Source organism: Myxine glutinosa, chromosome 14 (assembly GCF_964187855.1).
Source record: "Myxine glutinosa chromosome 14, kmMyxGlut1.1, whole genome shotgun sequence".
In the NCBI taxonomy this organism is placed as follows: Eukaryota; Metazoa; Chordata; class Myxini; order Myxiniformes; family Myxinidae; genus Myxine; species Myxine glutinosa.
This window is the reverse complement of record NC_136274.1, coordinates 34,223,358-34,242,264: the sequence shown is the minus strand read 5'-3', so window position 1 is coordinate 34,242,264 and position 18,907 is coordinate 34,223,358. Positions and strand designations below refer to the sequence as shown.

At 48.3% G+C, this 18,907-nt stretch overlaps 2 protein-coding genes across 2 annotated transcripts in view; both read right to left on the bottom strand.

Moving 5' to 3' along the window:
- The window catches only part of LOC137439600 (teneurin-3), a 449,998-nt gene that overhangs the window by 126,267 nt on the left and 304,824 nt on the right, over positions 1–18,907 (bottom strand). Inside the window, exon 18 of the mRNA XM_068135512.2 lies at positions 14,607–14,862. Coding sequence (XP_067991613.2) covers positions 14,607–14,862 — 256 coding nt within the window. The remainder of the gene's footprint in view (positions 1–14,606; positions 14,863–18,907) is intronic.
- The window catches only part of LOC137439605 (THAP domain-containing protein 1-like), a 270,238-nt gene that overhangs the window by 172,791 nt on the left and 78,540 nt on the right, over positions 1–18,907 (bottom strand). The window lies entirely within an intron of this gene.

The window sequence follows — 18,907 nt, the reverse complement described above, 5'->3', positions numbered from 1 at the left end:
CCCCCACACCCCTCCCCTCCGAGACTCTCCCTCGCTCCTCCCCTCCCCTCTCACCCTTCCTCCTCAAAGCGTCCTCCCTGCTTCTTCCCCCTTCCAAATTTCACCTTCATCTCCCCCAACCTTCTGCCTCGCTCTTCCCCCTCCTCAAATAACACCTCACTGTGCCTCACCCAATCTCCATCAAACCTTTTGTCTGCCCCATTCTTCCCTTTCTCTAAGTTATTCTGAAATCTCTGAAATCTCTGACACACCTTCAACAGCTCTCCATACCTCTTCCTCCTCTTCCACATCGTACCCTACCCCCCCCCCCTGTTCTGTATCCGATGCTCCCCCTTCCTCTTCAGTAATGGTATGGACCTCAAACATACGGGGCCTTCGCTCAAACTTGACTGATCTCTCCATACAGGTTGCTTCTGACAAACCAGATGTGATCTGCTTAACAGAAACTTTCCTCCTTCATGATGTCTCTGATGCCTTGGTATCTCTCCCAGGTTACTCCCTCCTCCGGTATGATAGACCTGAGCCTCGTCCTGGAGGTGGGGTTGCTATCTTTATAAAAAACTCTCTTCCTCACTCGCCCTCCACTGCCCTCTCTCCACCTCACCCCCAGGAATACCTTTGGCTACGGCTTCCCCTTCGCTCCCACCTTTTGTTCATATGTGTGTTGTACCGTCCACCAAACAGCGATGACGCCATCTACATCTCGCTGTCTGATAATATGGAACAACTTCTATCTACCCATCCCAACTCTCTCTTCCTCATATGTGGTGATTTCAATTGTCACCATGCCAGTTGGCTGGGTGTGGGTACCTCTCTCACCAGCCATGGCTCTTCAGCAAAGGACTTCTGCGACTCACTGGGACTGACACAATCTGTCAATTTCCCGACCCGGATCTCAGTCAACGGAGCATCTTCTCTTCTGGATTTGGTTATGACAAACTTCCCTGAAAATGTCTGCTGCTCTTCTTCTGCTCCAATCGGCTCATCTGATCATGTGCTTGCCAAAGTGGACATCTCTCTGACCATTCTCAGAGAGCCTCCTCAGCGTTGACAAGTCTGGCATTTCACTCAGGCCAACTGGCACGGTCTTCAAGCAGCCATCAATCATCTGGACTGGTCTCCCATCTCTACCGCCTCTGACATCAACTCATCCTGGGAATTCTTTCAAAGTAAATTGCTCTCTCTCATGCACAGATTTATCCCATCTCGTCTTCAGTTGTCATACCCTTCCTCCCGTCCATGGTACACGGATTCTTGTGGTAAGGCTGTTGCCCTGAAACAACTTGCTTTCGTCTCCTGGAAAGCAAATCCAACGGAAGGAAATCTCATTTCCTTTCACAAAGCCCAAAACAAGTGTGTGTCCACCCTCAGGAGAGCCAGGAAACAATATCTCACCGTTTTCAAGACCGAACTCTCTTATCTATCTCCCTCTTCCAAATCCTGGTGGCGTCTGGTCAAATCTGTTTCTGGTGTTTGTTCCCCCTCCATCCCCTCCCTCACCTCAAACGGCTTAACGGCTGCCTCCGCACGTGAAAAAGCTGAATGCCTCAACTCTGTGTTTGCCTCTAAATCTTGTGTCCCAAACCCATCCCTCTCTGTACCCACCGTACCCAGTCGTACCCAGCTGCTCCTGGACTCTGTGTCCTTTCCTCCTGACAAGGTGGAAAAGTTTCTGTCAACCCTCGACTCTGATTCTGCAACTGGTCCTGACGGCATCAGCCCACGGGTCCTAAAATCATGTGCTTCCGCTCTTTCACTCCCTCTTTCTGTTCTCTTCACCCTCTCTTTTGCTCAAGGTCATCTGCCATCTGCTTGGAAATCAGCCAACATCACCGCTTTGCACAAAAAAGGTGCAAAAACAGATCCCAGCAACTACAGACCAATCAGCCTTCTCCCAATTATCATCAAAGTCATGGAATCCATCATTGCTTCAGATATGAAATCTTTCCTCTTCTCCAATGGCTTGATCTCTGATCATCAATTTGGTTTCAGACCTGGTCACTCTACTCTGGACATGCTGCTTCTGCTTTCTCAACAATGGATGGAGGTCCTCAACGCCAAACAGGAAATTAGAGCCGTCTCCCTTGACATTTCACGTGCCTTCGATACGGTCTGGCACCCTGTTCTGCTCACCAAACTCTCCTCCTTTGGCATCCATGGAAATCTCCACGCATGGCTGGCGGACTTCCTCTCTGGTCGTAGTCAACGTGTGGCCCTGAATGGGTTTCTCTCATCTCCTCTTCCTGTTCAGGCTGGAGTTCCCCAAGGTAGTGTTCTGGGCCCTGTGCTTTTTCTGGTCTTCATCAATGATCTCTCTGACTCTCTTGAAAATCCTCTCTATCTCTTTGCTGACGACTCTACTCTCTGTCGCTCCATTCCTCATCCCTCAGATCGGCAGTCTGCAGCCTCCTCACTCTCTGCAGACCTGGACAAAATCACAGACTGGGCAAACAAATGGAACATGTCTTTCAATCCTGATAAATCTCACACTCTTACGATGTCTCTCCGAAAAGACCGACTGGAAAACCCTCCCATCCACTTTCTGAATAATCCTCTCCAAGAAGTTCTGTCACTCAAGCTTTTGGGTCTCACTATTTGCCATGATCTTTCCTGGGAAAACCACATTTCAAATCTGGCCTCCAAAGCCAGTCGCCGACTGGGCATCCTCCGTCGTGCGATGTCCTTCCTTGGCACACCTGAGCTCCTCACCACATACAAGGCTTTGATCCGCAGCTCTATGGAATACTGCTCTCCCCTCTGGTCTGGTGCTCCTGCCTCACACCTAGCCCGTCTTCACGCTGTTGAAACCAAAGCGTTCAGAATCATTGGAATCTCCCGCGATGAAGCTAACTCCAAGGGCCTTTCACTCACTCACCGCAGGCAGGTTGGTGGTCTTTCCGTCTTCTACCGACTCCTCTCTGGCCTTGCCCCCCCAGCCCTCTCTGGGCTCTGTCCCCCAAATATTCCTACAGGTCGCACAAGATCTGCCTGCAACCCTCTTATGGTTAAACTGCCAAAATCAAGACTTTCTGCTCACCTTCACTCCTTCATTCCTCTTTTCTGCCACCTCTGGAACAAACTCCCTCACTCTCTTCAATCCCACTCCACCCTCCAGGTCTTTAAAACAGCTGTTCACCACCATCTCTTATCCTCCCCCATCCAAAACCTTGATCTTTTCTACCCCCGCTAATTTCGGTCCCCTTGTGTTTTATACTTCTCCCACCCCCCCCCCCCCCCTTCCCACTCCTCCTGCCCCCAAGCCCTCTCCCTCCCACACTTCTCCCTGCTCTCAAATGTTGTGGTTGTGTGCTTCCCCTTCTCTCCCCATCTTGTCTTCCGCTCCCTCTTTTTGTATATTTTGTTTGTCTGGTTGATTTGTTTGTGAAATAAATGTTAGCTCTTTCACGAGCCTCGATTCAGTACACAAAAAAAAAAAAAAAAAAAAAAAATAATATATATATATATATACAGTCACGTGAAAAAGTAAGTACACCCCATGTAAAGTTTTGACTTTTTCAGTATATTTCAACATACAGCTATTTGATCTTCATTTCAACAATATTGAAAGATAAAGGTGATATAATATAACAAATATCATGAAACATTTACATTTTGTCGTCCATTGTATATTTTAAATAAACATAAATGCAAATTTCACATGTGGAAAAAGTAAGTACACCCCTACATTTATCACTACTTCAAATACCTAAAATTAGAATCAGGTGCACCAGCTCAGGTGCAAATGATTAGAACATCGTAGAGAGGATCTTGAAGGAACCTGTCTTATTTAAACCTCAGACATTTAGTTTGGTTTGCTCTTTGTTGTTGAAGTGTGCGGCGTCACCATGCCTAGATCAAAAGAGCTCTCTGAGGCCTTCAGAAAGAAGGTTATATATGCCTACGAGTCTGGGAAGGGATTTAAAAAGATCTCCAAACAATTTGAAATCAATTATTCGACTGTCCGGAAGATCATCTACAAGTGGAGAAGATTCCAAACAACTGCCAACTTGTTCAGGCCAGGCCGCTCCAGCAAGTTCAGCCCGAGAGCAGACCGCAAGATGCTGAAAGAAGTCTCTAAGAACCCCAGAATGTCATCACGGGACCTACAGGTAGAACTTGCCACTGTTGATGTCAAAGTGCACAAGTCTACCATTAGAAAGAGGCTGCACAAATTTGATCTGCATGGAAGGTGTGCCAGGAGGAAGCCTTTGCTGTCCAGAAAGAACATCAGGGCAAGAATAAAGTTTGCCAATGAACACCTCGGCAAAGACCAGCACTTCTGGAACAATGTGCTCTGGACAGATGAGTCAAAGGTAGAGCTATTTGGCCACAGTACCAGAAGACATGTTTGGCGAAAACCAAAGACAGCATTTGACCACAAGAACCTGATAACAACTGTAAAGCATGGTGGTGGAAATATTATGGTTTGGGGCAGTTTTGCTGCATCAGGGCCTGGGCAGCTCACCATCATAGAATCCACTATGAATTCTTCATTGTACCAGAGGGTGCTTGAGGATAATGTGAGGCCATTTGTCGGAAAGTTGAAGCTCAACCGAAGGTGGACCTTGCAACATGACAATGACCCTAAACATACCAGTAAATCCACCAAAGAATGGCTGAAAAGAAATAAATGGAGGGTTCTGGAATGGCCAAGTCAAAGCCCGGATCTAAATCCCATCGAGATGTTGTGGGGGGATTTGAAACGAGCTGTGCATGCAAGAAACCCCTCAAACATCGCACAGCTGAAATAATTGTGCATGGAGGAGTGGGCAAAAATTTATCCCAGTCGATGTCAGAGACTGGTAGACAGTTATAAGAAACACCTACTTGAGGTTGTTTCTGCCAAAGGGGGCAATACCACCTATTAGAGCCAAGGGTGTACTTACTTTTTCCACATGCGAAATTTGCATTAATGTTTATTTAAATTATACAATGGACGACAAAATGTAAATGTTTCATGATATTTGTTATATTATATCACCTTTATCTATCAATATTGTTGAAATGAAGATCAAATAGCTGTATGTTGAAATATGTTGAAAAAGTCTAAACTTTACATGGGGTGTACTTACTTTTTCACGTGACTGTATATATGTATGTATAATAAACTATGGATTCTGGGTTTCTTCCTTGCCGAGATACAGATTTGATTGCTCCTTGTACTACAGTTACGGCCTGATCAGGATGACGGTTCTCATACTCACCTTAAACTAATCACAACTTGGCACATTGTGGGTATGTAAATCCCTGGTCTTGGGGTATTCCATTGATTCAAAACTAATAATAATAAATCAAAGTTCAAAAAAGTTGAACTAATTGAGCAGCCTGATATTCTGTCGTTTCTCATGCTGTACCCTTCTCTCTTACAGCTTATGGTGGTGGTGGTATGCCACTTCTAACAAGTAGTCAGTCGGACCCTACGTCAACTATGGTGTTCACAGTGGAACCAAAAGTGAAAATCGTGACTTTGTGGTTTGAGACAAAATCCTACGTGCAGGTGCGCCGACGACACTGTCAGTATTATGATGTTCACACCCATAATGGACCTTCAGGTGGGAGCATTCAGCAGTTTGTGGAGCACTTCCAAACACATGGAAGCGTGAAAAATCTAAATGAAGGCAACAGTGGCCACCCACCAAGTGTTACCAAGGACCAAGGGAACATTGATCTGGTGAGATTCTGCTCGCGAAATTCCGAAGAAATCCAACCGTCGGTGTTCCCGAAAACTGGCGATCTCAGCCTCATCTGTGTGGAGCATTCTCACTTCTGAACTCAAGCTCTACCTCTACATCTTATCTGTAAGGCATAAACTAACTCTGAATGGCATGGAAAGATGAGTAACAATGTGTGATTGATTCAGTTCAGTGACCGGGAAGTGACCGAAGGGAAAAGTAGCCCCAAATTGGATCAACTGCTTGTGGTTCAGTGATGAAGCTATTCTATTCGAATGGGGCTATCAACAATCACAACAACATATTCTGGGGTAACTGAGTCTCCTGAGGAGGTGCCTGAAATGTCTCTCAAGGGCCCCAAGTCCACTTGCTTCTGTGCATTGAATGCCAGATGGGTATGCTGGGACCATATTGGTTTGAGGATGCCAATAGTAAGACCGTAACAGTGAACGGCGAGTGGTACCACAAGGTCTTACGCCATTTCCACGCTGATCTCGATAAACTACTGTCTCCAAATCAACTCAGACTTGCATGGTTCATGTATGACGGTGCCCCACCACACACTGCAGGTGAAACCATAACTTGCTCCACCAGATGTTTGGAAATCATGTCATCAGCCTGGGCACAGCGCATGAGTGGGCACCCCACAGCCCGGACTGGAAGCCATTGGAGTTTTTTCTTTTGGGTTGCTGCCAAAGGTGAAGTTTGTGCCAACAAACCTTAAACCCTGGCTGTGCTTAAGCAGGCGGTGGAGGACTACCATCAGGCTACCACTGCAGACACTTGCAGACAAGTTGTGGAAAATTTCGGAGTCAGGATCACAGCCTGTTTAAACAGAGAGGGCACACACATTGAAAATGTAAATTTCACGTACTATAATGAGTGAAAATGGCATGGTGTGTGCTTTGCATCATTGTATCAATGAATTTGCTACTATTGTAATTTTCTACAATATAACATTCAAATTGTCCACTTTTTTGACCCACCGTGTATATATATATATATATATATATACAGTCACGTGAAAATGTAGGTACACCCCATGTAAAGTTTTGACTTTTTCAACATATTTCAACATCCAGCTATTTGATCTTCATTTCAACAATATTGATAGATAAAGGTGATATAATATTACAAATATCATGAAACATTTACATTTTGTAGTCTGGTGTTGGGTGTTGGTGTTGGTGTTGGGTGTTGGGCTAGCGGCTAGGGTGCCAGCTTAGGATCCCAGGATCCTGGGTTCGAATCCCGGTCGATCGCTGAATTAACGCCAGGGGGGTTGACTCAGCCTGTCTTCCTTCCGAGGTCGGCTAATTGAGTACCAGTTCACTGGTAATTCCCTGCTTGTCGTAAAAGGTGACAAAAAGGGTTGGCGGCAGGAAGGGCATCCGGCCGTAAAACATTGCTTCAAAAAGGGGACAAAAAACAACAACAACCACGGTCCCCGAAAAAGGCCAACCCCCGCTTTGCGGGGAAAAATGGCCTCTAAATGTGGTTTATATATATATTTACATTTTGTAGTCCATTGTATAATTTAAATAAACCTAAATGCAAATTTCGCATGTGGAAAAAGTAAGTACTCCCTTGGCTCTAATAGGTAGTATTGCCCCCTTTGGCAGAAACAACCTCAAGTAGGCATTTCTTATAACTGTCTACCAGTCTCTGACATCGACTGGGAGAAATTTTTGCCCACTCCTCCATGCAGAATTCTTTCAGCTGTGCGATGTGTGAGGGGTTTCTTGCATGCACAGCTCGTTTCAAATCCACCCACAACATCTCGATGGGATTTAGATCCGGGCTTTGACTTGGCCATTCCAGAACCCTCCATTTCTTTCTTTTCAGCCATTCCTTGGTGGATTTACTGGTATGTTTAGGGTCATTGTCATGTTGCAAGGACAGATGGCCTGACATTATCCTCAAGCACCTTCTGGTATAATGAAGAATTCATAGTGGATTCTATGATGGTGAGCTGCCAGGCCCTGATGCAGCAAAGCTGCCCCAAACCATAATATTCCACCACCATGCTTTACAGTTGGTATCAGGTTCTTGTGGTCAAATGCTGACTTTGGTTTTCGCCAAACATTCTTCTGGTACTGTGGCCAAATAGCTCTACCTTTGACTCATCTGTCCAGAGCACATTGTTCCAGAAGTGCTGGTCTTTGCCTAGGTATTAATTGGCAAACTTTGGTCTTGCCCTTATGTTCTTTCTGGACAGCAAAGGTTTCCTCCTGGCACACCTCCCATGTAGATCAAAATTTGTGCAGCCTCCTTTCTTATGGTAGACTCGTGGCACTTTGACATCAACAGTGGCAAGAGCTACCTGTAGGTCCCATGATGACATTCTGGGGTTCTTAGAGACTTCTTTCAGCATCTTGCGGTCTGCTCTCGGGCTGAACTTGCTGAGGCAGCCTGGCCCTGAACAAGTTGGCAGTTGTTTGGAATCTTCTCCACTTGTAGATGATCTTCCGGACAGTCGAATGATTGATTTCAAATTGTTTGGAGATCTTTTTAAATCCCCCTCCCAGACACGCAGGCAATCTATAACCTTCTTTCTGAAGGCCTCAGAGAGCTCTTTTCGACTAGGCATGGTGACGCCGCACACTTCAACAACAAAGAAGCAAACCCAAACTTAATGTCTGAGGTTTACATAAGACAGGTTCCTCCAAGAATCCTCTCTAACGATGTTCTAATCATTTGCACCTGAGCTGGTTGCACCTGATTCTAATTTTAGGTATTTGAAGTAGTGATAAATGTAGGGGTGTACTTACTTTTCCACATGCAAAATTTGCATTTATGTTTATTTAAATTTATACAATGGACTACAAAATGTAAATGTTTCATGATATTTGTTATATTATATCTCCTTTATCTATCAATATTGTTGAAATGAAGGTCAAATAGCTGTATGTTGAAATAAGTTGAAAAAGTCAAAACTTTACATGGGGTGTACTTACTTTTTCACGTGACTGTATATATATGAATAAATATACTGCAGTGTCTAATCTACGACTCGAGGTGGTTTCCATGTCATTCTATCCAAAAGGAAACTTAATTTTACCAATAATCGGTTTTGCAAAACCCACATTTTTAACATTCTTACACTTGTTATGATCTAATAACATTTGGGCACATGCACATCTTTCCAAGAGAATATATAAATATCTACCTGTGTACCAAGTAGGACCAGCACTATAAACATAGAGGTGCATTTTCTACATCACCCATTCAACAGCAATTTCGATATTATCACTTTTTCCAATTATATTTTAAACAACCTGTATATTTTCATCGGATGATGGAAATGCCAATAATGCTCTGTTATTTTGTCAAAAGAATATCTTTCTGTCCAATACCATAGAAACCAGACTGTATTCAGATCATGAGAAACTTAAAAATGGCCCATGAAGACATGAGAAATGTTGTTCAATAAGTTTTTTTTTAAACTTGCATTCTTTTTGCTCTCTGAACCATCAACGTGTGCACAATATCCCTCGTAATCAATCATCACACTTGCTTTGTATGGAAACTAATTTGGATGTTCCAAAAATTGGAGATGGATGATTGCTGCAAACGATTTCTCTATTTGTGCTTTGTCATATATTCAGCACACAGATAATTCAAAGTATTCCTTTAAATTTGAGGCAAAAAACGAAAAAATTTCAAAACAAAAGCGATGTTGTTGTAAAGTGTTCTTTGAGATTTGGTAAGAAGGCCGATGCGAATATAACTTTGCTCAAGTATTACCTGGACAAAACCTCGTGTAAACTCCACCTATACCCAAAGATATGTATTTTCAGGTTGTGCACTCTGATTATTACCTCTGCCACAGAAGGTGGATGGAGGTTATGTTTTTCACCCCTGTCTGTCTGTTTGTTTGTCACTCACCTACAGGTCACAATTCGAAACCGATCATCATGGAACTTTACCAAAGTTGTAGAGGTCGTCACGACTGAGAAGCCGATTGATTTTGAGGTCAAATGTCATCTTCAGGTCAAATTTCTAAAATCAGTCGAGTTTCATCTGAAAACTTCAATTTTTCATCCTATTACTTGAAAGTTAAACAGAAATTGCATAGTGCATCGTCAGATTGAGAAAGCAACTATTTATTGAGGTCAAAAGGTCAAAAATCAAAGGGTCAAACTTCTAAAATCATTCATTTTCATCTGAAAAATAATCAATTTTCATCCGTTTTATCTGAGCTTTGATAAAGCTCATCGATTTAATCTTAACGAAATGACAAGTTGATGTATCCATGGCAACTTTTCTTTGGGGGGGGGGGGGGTGGCAGGGAGTTGATTTTGCAAGTATCGTGCTCTGTCTTTCTTGTTTTGTTTCTCTGTTTGTTTGTTTGTGAACAGGATATCTCAAAAGGTTGGAGACGGATTTGGATGAAATTTGATGGAGAGGTTGGGTACGTCACACGGAGAAATGATTCGATTTTGGTGAAGATCCGGATCTAGATCCTATAATTTTTAAGTGATTCTTCACCATTGAAAGATAGGGAAAACCCAGATATAGCACAATATCTCAAAAAGTTTAGAGACGAATTTGGATGAAATTTGATGGAGAGGTTGGGTACATCACACGGAGAAATGATTCGATTTGGTGAAGAATCCGGATCTGGATCCTATAATTTTTAAGTGATTCTTCACCATTGAAAGATAGGGAAAACCCAGATATAGCACAATATCTCAAAAAGTTAGAGACGGATTCGGATGAAATTAGGTCGACAGGTTGGGTGTGTGACAAGGACAAAATGATTAAATTTTGGTGAAGATTCGAATCCGGATCAGAGAATTTTTTTTAATTTTAAGTGATTCTTCACCATTGAATGATGGGGTGAAAAAATGATATGTAGCAAGATATTTCTTGAAATTTCCTCATTTGTGCAGGATTGACCATTAACAATAATAAAATAATAATAATATTTAATAATAATAATAATATAATAATAACTAGAACTGCCACTTTAAAACTGCTGGCAGTGATGACCGGTTTACTCGCACCCACTTTTGATGCAACCCCACTGTTGATACAAACCCCCACTTTTGATACAACCCCACTTGTGATACAACCCACTTTCATTGGACATGCTTTGGACACAACCCCCTTGGATACAAACCCCGACACACACACACACACACACACACACACCACACACCACCACACACACATCCCCCTACCTCCTCCCACACCACACCCACACCCCTCCCCCACACGCACACCCTCCACACACACACACACCAACCCCCCCCCTCCACATACACAAACACACCCCACCCCCAACACACACACACACACACACACACACACACACACACACACACACACACACACACACACACACACACACACATCCACACACAAACACACATATCCCACACAACACCCACACACAAACACCCCCACACCCCTCCCTCCACACACCCACACATATCCACACAAACGCACATCCCCTTCCACCCCACCCCCTCCCCCACATACACACACACACACACACAAACACACGCACACATCTCTACACCCCCCCCCCCCCCCACCCCAACACCACACACACATGCACACACAAATCCCCCACCCCTAACACCACACAAACACATGCACACATCCCCCCTACCCCACCACACCCCTCCCCCCATACGCACACCCCTCTAAACACACACACACACACACACCAACCCCCCCCACCTACACACACACACACACACATATCCCCCCCACCCCTAACACACACACACAAACACACGCATACATCCCCCCACCCCCAACACACACATGCACACACACAACACACACACATACACACACACATCCACCCTACCCCCACCCACACCCCTCCCCCCACACACACACACACACACCCACACACACACACACACACACCACACACCAACCCCCCCCCCCCCCCACCTACCACACACACCATCCCTCCCACCCCCACACACATCCCCCCTACACACACACACACTACACCCCACCCCCAACACACACACACACACACACACACATACACACACACACACACACACACACACATATCCACACACACACACACACACACAAACACGTGCACACACCTCCCCCCACATGCACACACATATCCAGACAAATGCACAACCCCCTCCCCCCACCCCCCAAGACACATCCCACACACACATCCCCTGACACACACCCCCACACCCCCCCCCCCCCCCACACACACACACATCCCCACACACACACACATTCCCCCTACCCGCCACCCACATACACACACATACACACACACAAACACATGTACACGTCCTCCCACCCCCACCCCCAACACACACACACACACACACACACACACACACACACACACACACACACACACACACCACACACACACACACACACACACACACACATATCCCCCCACCCCTAACACACACACATGCACACATCCCCCCCACCCCCCACACACACACACACACACAAACACACACACATACCCCCCCCCCCCACCCCTAACACACACACAAACACATGCACACCCCCCCCCCCCCCGCCCAACCCTAACACACATGCACACACACACAAACACCCGCACACCCCTCCCCCCACACGCACACACACACACCCCCTACACACACACACGCTTATTTTTCAAGATATGCAGGTTGCAAGGTCAGACATATATATGGTGGCGGCCATCTTGGATTTGACGTGGCGACCCAATTTTCAATAGCGTTCTTCCTTATGCCTAGATACACCCACACAACAAATTAGAAGTTGGTGCTTTGCTTATTTTTCAAGATATTCCGCTCACAAGGTTCAGACATATATATGGTGGCGGCCATCTTGGATTTTGACGTGGCGACCCAATTTTCGATAGCGTTCTTCCTTGTGCCTAGGTACACCCACACACCAAATTAGACGTTGCTACTTCGCTTATTTTTCAGGATATGCAGGTTGCAAGGTCAGACATATATATGGTGGCGGCCATCTTGGATTTTGACGTGGCAACCCAATTTTCGATAGCGTTCTTCCTTGTGCCTAGATACACCCACACACCAAATTAGAAGTTGCTACTTTGCTTATTTTTCAAGATATGCAGGTTGCAAGGTTCAGACATACATGGTGGCGGCCATCTTGGATTTTGCAGTGGCGACCCAATTTTCAATAGCTGGCGCATGCGCAGATGGGTTGCACTGCGATGCCACTGAAAAGCGACTGAGAAAACCGCGCATGCGCAGATCGCGGACATGATTCATTTCGATTTCTATCTTTATTTAATTTCCGAAAAGACGTCTGTATTCGAAAATCGCGTGATGACGTCACGACGTAAATGCATTTCTTCATATAACTTCAGATCGGCTGGATGGATTTTGACGAAATAAACGGCATCGTGTAGGGCATTTATTTGCGCAAATTTCAAGACCAATTACGACCATGACAGCCATTTCCTTCTCGCACAGCACCTTACGTAATATGTGGATGGATGTTTGCACATGCGCAAATGGGCCACTGTATTTTCGTGTATTACGTACGCGCCTTGATGGGCTTACTTTCAGTGAAATACGATCGAGTTAAAAATAGTCAGAATTTAAGCAAATCTGTTTCATTCGTTTGTTAATATGCCTCATCTATTGACAAATCTGCAATTATAATTTTTTTTGAAGTTCAAATGACCGTGGGAGATCGCGTTATCGTGAGCACGTTCTGGAAAGACAAAATGGTGTGTTTCTTCTTCTTTCAACAATAAAGACTTATAGCTTCGCGACCGTACATCCAATCATCTTGAAAGTTTGCACGCTTGTTTCGCTTGATGAGAGCCACATTGCATTAAAAATTCAAGTCGATCCATGCAGTGGTTCAAGAGTTACAAGCTTTTAAAAATTTTAACTTCCATTATTTCTTGCGGCCAAACCATGTGACTTATCAAAACGTCTCAAGTAACGATGAAACATCGCCCCATGAGGAACATTTGTGTAAAGTTTCCACTCGATATCTCCACAAATTATGGAGGTGATTCCATTTCTAGTTTGAAATTTTAAAATGTCATAACTCTGAAACCACGTGTCGGATGACGTCGTGCTCGCTGACGTTTTTGTTCGTCATGGGTATGCGAATATGCATGCCAAGTTTGGGCTCGATACGTTCAGCCGTTGCGGAGAAAAAGGGGTTTTTGTGTTTTTTCACGGAAAACAAGATGGCGGCCGAACCATATGACGTATGACTTCGAAAATTTTTGCATTCTGAGTTTTTTTTAACTAAGCATCTGGGAAAAAAATCCCATTTTCGGGGGAGAAAAATTGTGTTTGATGAATTCTAACCTCTTAACGTTAGCATTTTTGATATACTCAATAAACATGTTTTTTGTTCCCATTGCAGAGTTCTTTAGAATGAGCCATTCCTCAAATTTTTCCATTGAGCCGTTTCGGAGATACAGAGGGGCAAAGTTGAAGGTGTTTTACAAGATGGCGCCCATACCACGTTACCTATGACGTCATAATTAGCATTAAAAAATTATACGAGCCTAGCCGATCATTTGATGAAAATTTCCTGTCAATCCGACCAGCGGTTGCTGAGAAACTTAATTATGAAGTTTTCGGAGGTGCAAAATAGGGCGGAAGAATAATAATAAGAAAAACTCTAGCAGTAATAATAGGTTTCTCTCCATTTCATGAAGAGTAAACCTAATAATATGAGTTTCCTTTCAAGAAACTTCAATGCAGGAGGAGGCCATTTGGCCCATTAAGCCTGTGTAACGGTTGTCAACCTATGGCCGTTTGTCCAAGCTCTATCCTTTTTAAATACTGAGCTTCAAGCAAGGAAGCAGCACGTACAATTTTAAAAGTCTTTGGTATGAATCTGTCGGAGTTCAAACCACCACCATTGCAGACACAGCAGTTGCGCTAACCATCACACTACCGAGTCCGCGTAGGATGAATCATCCTATGTCCTCACCTGATCTCCAGAATGGAGGATACATTCCCCCCGGGCTTGAGGCGTCTAACGAGGTTAAAATCCCCCACGTAGAGCGAGCCGTCGGGAGCGCAGGCGAGGGCCACCGGGGCGAGGAGACGCACTCCCAGGGCCGGGCCTGCGGCGCAGCTTCCAACACAGCCAAGGGAACGCCTGCGTGCTGATCCCAAGGCCGTGTGCATGAGAGGGGGGCGAGACGCGAGCCAAAGCGCACCACCATCACCTCCGTACATCATGCCTGGGGAGGCAGAACAAATCAGAGCCAAAGAATAGATGTGCTAAACAGTGATATAAAGAATGAGCATAATCGACATGCAGTTGGGGGACGGACAAAGAAAGTGAAAAATGATTATCTATATTATAATAGGCGAAGGTGATTCTGTCCGTCTGTCTGGGGGTGTGGCTTAGTCCGTTTGCAGAGTAGCTCCACCCATTCTTGGAGAGGCTTCATGTAAACACATATCCACCATTTTATTACCTCGAATGGCTTTGAGGCCTGTTTAGTTAGGCCCATGCTGTCTTTCTCTCTCACACAGGTTTATTTCAATTCTAATTCGACATATCATTTCATTTTTAACAGTCGCTAACATAGTGTTAGACTCGGTTGAAAAAAAACGGGAAGAGAATCCCAAGAAAGTTTCCGTTTATAGAACGAAATGATTTCTCAAAGGCCTGTAAACTAAAGCCCATTCATTGAGAGTCACCCTCACGATTTTATCTCGAATTCACCATTAATTTTTATCGATGGTTTTAGACTCGGTGTCAGAAATAATTGAGAACATTCACGCACACATGGGAATTTATAAAAATCGCGCCACGATGATACACGAAAATACACCGCCTAAAATAACAGTCGGGGAAAATGTCGACATTGTAGCGGCTGCCGCTGAGTTTTCACAATCGCCTTGCACCTATCAAGGACGCGGAGCGATCACCATGCCGGGCTCGTCCAGGACGCCCAGGCCCGCGCTCAACTTGCCAGGCCGCAGCCAGGACGCTGGGCCACGCCCCCTGGCGCCGGGCCTGGGCAAACCCCCTGGCGGAATAGATATATATTGCTGACTGATAAACGGTTTTTCAGAGTGCCTGAGTGTTTGATTTCATTAAAGCAACTCAGATGAATTCTAGCTTTTTGTCGCGTCCATTCTTCCGATCGACGTGGGAGCCCCGGCTCCTTCATTGGTGACCTATCGACATGGACACGGCAGTCGCCCTTAAACTGCCTACCTTCTGGGAGGCTCACGCGGCGGTTTGGTTCGCACAGGCGGAGTCCCTGTTCGCCCTGCGAGGCATCACGGCCGACGACACCCGCTTCCACCATGTGGTAGCTGCGCTCGGGTCGGTTACCGCGGCCCGCGCCCTGAGCCTCCTCGAAAGCCCGCCAGCCGCTGACAAATACGGCGCGATTAAGAAGCTGCTCCTCGATGCTTTCGCCCTCCCATCGGCGGAACGCGCACGGCGCCTGCTCGATCTGCCTGAGCTCGGCGACACGCGCCCTTCCGAGCGCATGGACTACATGCTTTCACTGCTCGGCGAGCACTCTCCGGCATTCCTGTTCCGGGAGCTGTTCTTCCGTCAGCTGCCTAACCCGGTACGCCTCGCCCTGGCAAGCACGACGATCACAGATCCCCGGGCCCTTGCCAGAGAAGCCGACAAGATCTCCGCCGCAGGACAGCGCATCGTAGCAGCGACATGGGACCCACCGCCGTCCGACGCAACACCCAGGGCGCCCGAGCACCCGGCACGGTCGACGGCCGAACTGCCGACGCCATTGGCGGCCGCTCTACCGAGCCGACCACCTCCGGCACGACGACCGAGGCCTCCACCTGACCAAGCGTGGTGTTACTATCATGCCAGGTTCGGACAGAAGGCCCGGACATGCCGACCCCCGTGCACCTTCGGCAGGCCGGGAAACGGCCGGGCCGGCGTTCATTACCAGCCATGAGCGCCGGCCACACGGGCAACTTACTGTTCATCACGGATAAAGCGTCCGGACGGCGCTTCCTGTGCGACACCGGCGCCCAACTGAGCGTCATACCCGCCTCTGACCAGGACAGGCAATCCGCGGTTTGCGGCCCCTCCTTAGTTGCGGCCAACGGATCGACTATCCGCACCTTCGGCCCGCGCAACGTCACCCTCTGCTTCGGCGGCCAACGCTTTGCTTGGACGTTTGTAACCGCCAACGTGCCCGTGGCTCTGCTAGGCGCCGACTTCCTCTGCGCACACGGACTGCTGGTGGACGTCCAACGGCGTCGTTTAATCAACGCTGAAACCTTCAGCTCCCTGGTATGCACATTGAGCAGCTCCGCGCCGACCGAGCTGGCATGCGCCGTCCCGGCGGCGAACGAGTTTGCTCGCCTGCTCACGGAGTTCCCGGCCCTCACACGGCCGACGTTTTCGGCCGTCGCAGTACGGCATGGGATCGAGCACCACATACCAACCACGGGCCCGCCGGTCTACGCCAAGGCCCGCCGCCTCGACCCAGCCAAGCTCGCCGTAGCGAAGGCCGAATTCGACGCGTTGGAGCACCTCGGCATCGTGCGGCGCTCCGATAGCGCGTGGGCCTCGCCACTGCACATCGTGCCAAAGCCGGGGGGTGGATGGCGCCCGTGTGGCGACTACCGCCGTCTCAATGACGCTACCACCCCCGACAGGTACCCGATCCCGCATATCCAAGACTTCTCCGCCCGTCTGGCGGGACGGGTCATTTTTTCGAAAATTGACCTCATACGGGGATATCACCAGGTACCTGTCAGGGCGGCCGACGTCCCTAAAACGGCAGTCATCACGCCGTTCGGCTTATTCGAATTCTTGCGGATGCCGTTTGGTCTCAAGAACGCGGCTCAGGCGTTCCAGCGCTTGATGGACGGCGTGCTGCGTGACCTGCCGTTCCTTTTCGTTTACCTGGACGACATCCTCGTCGCCAGCACGTCCCGGGCCGAGCACCTCCTCCACCTCCGGACGCTGTTCGAGCGCCTCAGCGAGCACGGCCTCATCGTCAACCCGGCCAAATGCCACTTCGGCACGACGGCCGTTGATTTTTTGGGCCATCACATCACCAAGAACGGGGCCGTGCCGCTGCCAACCAAGGTCGAGGCCATCACCACGTTCCCGCGTCCCCGCACCATAAAGGCCCTGCAGGAATTCCTGGGAATGGTGAATTTTTATCACCGCTTCGTGCCACGCGCTGCTCAGCTCATGCGGCCCCTCTACGAAGCCCTCCGGGGCATGCCGGCCAAGCACGACATCGCCTGGTCCGCAGCAATGGATGCGGCCTTCCAAGGCTCAAAGCGGGCCCTCGCCGACGCAACACTGCTCGCTCACCCGGTGCTCAACGCTCCCATCGCCCTCACCACGGATGCCTCCGACTACGCGGTGGGCGCCGTACATGAGCAATGGGTGAACGGGGTTTGGCAGCCACTCGCTTTTTTCAGCCGGCAGCTCCGGCCGAACGAGCTCAAATACAGCACGTTTGACCGGGAGCTCCTCGGTCTACACCTGGCCGTCCGCCATTTCCGCCACCTCCTGGAGGGCCGACCTTTCACGGCGTTCGTCGACCACAAGCCGTTGGTTTACGCCATGGCCAAGGTCACGGAGCCATGGTCGGCCCGCCAACAGCGCCACCTCTCCGCCGTGTCGGAGTTTACCACGGACATCCGGCACGTCGCCGGCAAAAACAACGCCGTGGCCGACTGTCTTTCCCGGGCCAGCGCGAACGCGGTCCACCTGGGCGTGGATTTTGCGCTTATGGCGGCGGACCAAACCACCGACACCACGGTGCAAGCCCTCCGGGCGGCGGACACGGGCCTCCGCCTGGCCGACATCCCCTGCGCGGACACTGTCCTGCTCTGCGACGTCTCCCAAGGCCAGCCTCGCCCCATCGTGCCTGTCGCCTGGCAACGCCGCATCTTCGCCTCCCTCCACGGCCTTTCCCACCCGGGCCGGAAAGCTTCCCAGAAGCTGGTGTCGGCGCGTTTCGTCTGGCACGGCCTTCGTCGGGACGTCCGCGATTGGACCAGCGCCTGCACGGCCTGCCAACGGGCCAAGGTCCACCGACACACCCAGGCCCCGCTGGCACCTTTCACCGTGCCCGAACGACGTTTCGACCACGTCAACGTGGATCTGGTGGGCCCCCTCCCCCCGTCACGGGGGTTCACACACCTGCTCACCATGGTGGACAGGACCACCAGGTGGCCGGAGGCCGTTCCCCTCGTCTCCACCACCACCGCCGACGTGGCGCAGGCTTTCATCGCCACCTGGGTCGCCCGCTTCGGCGCACCGGC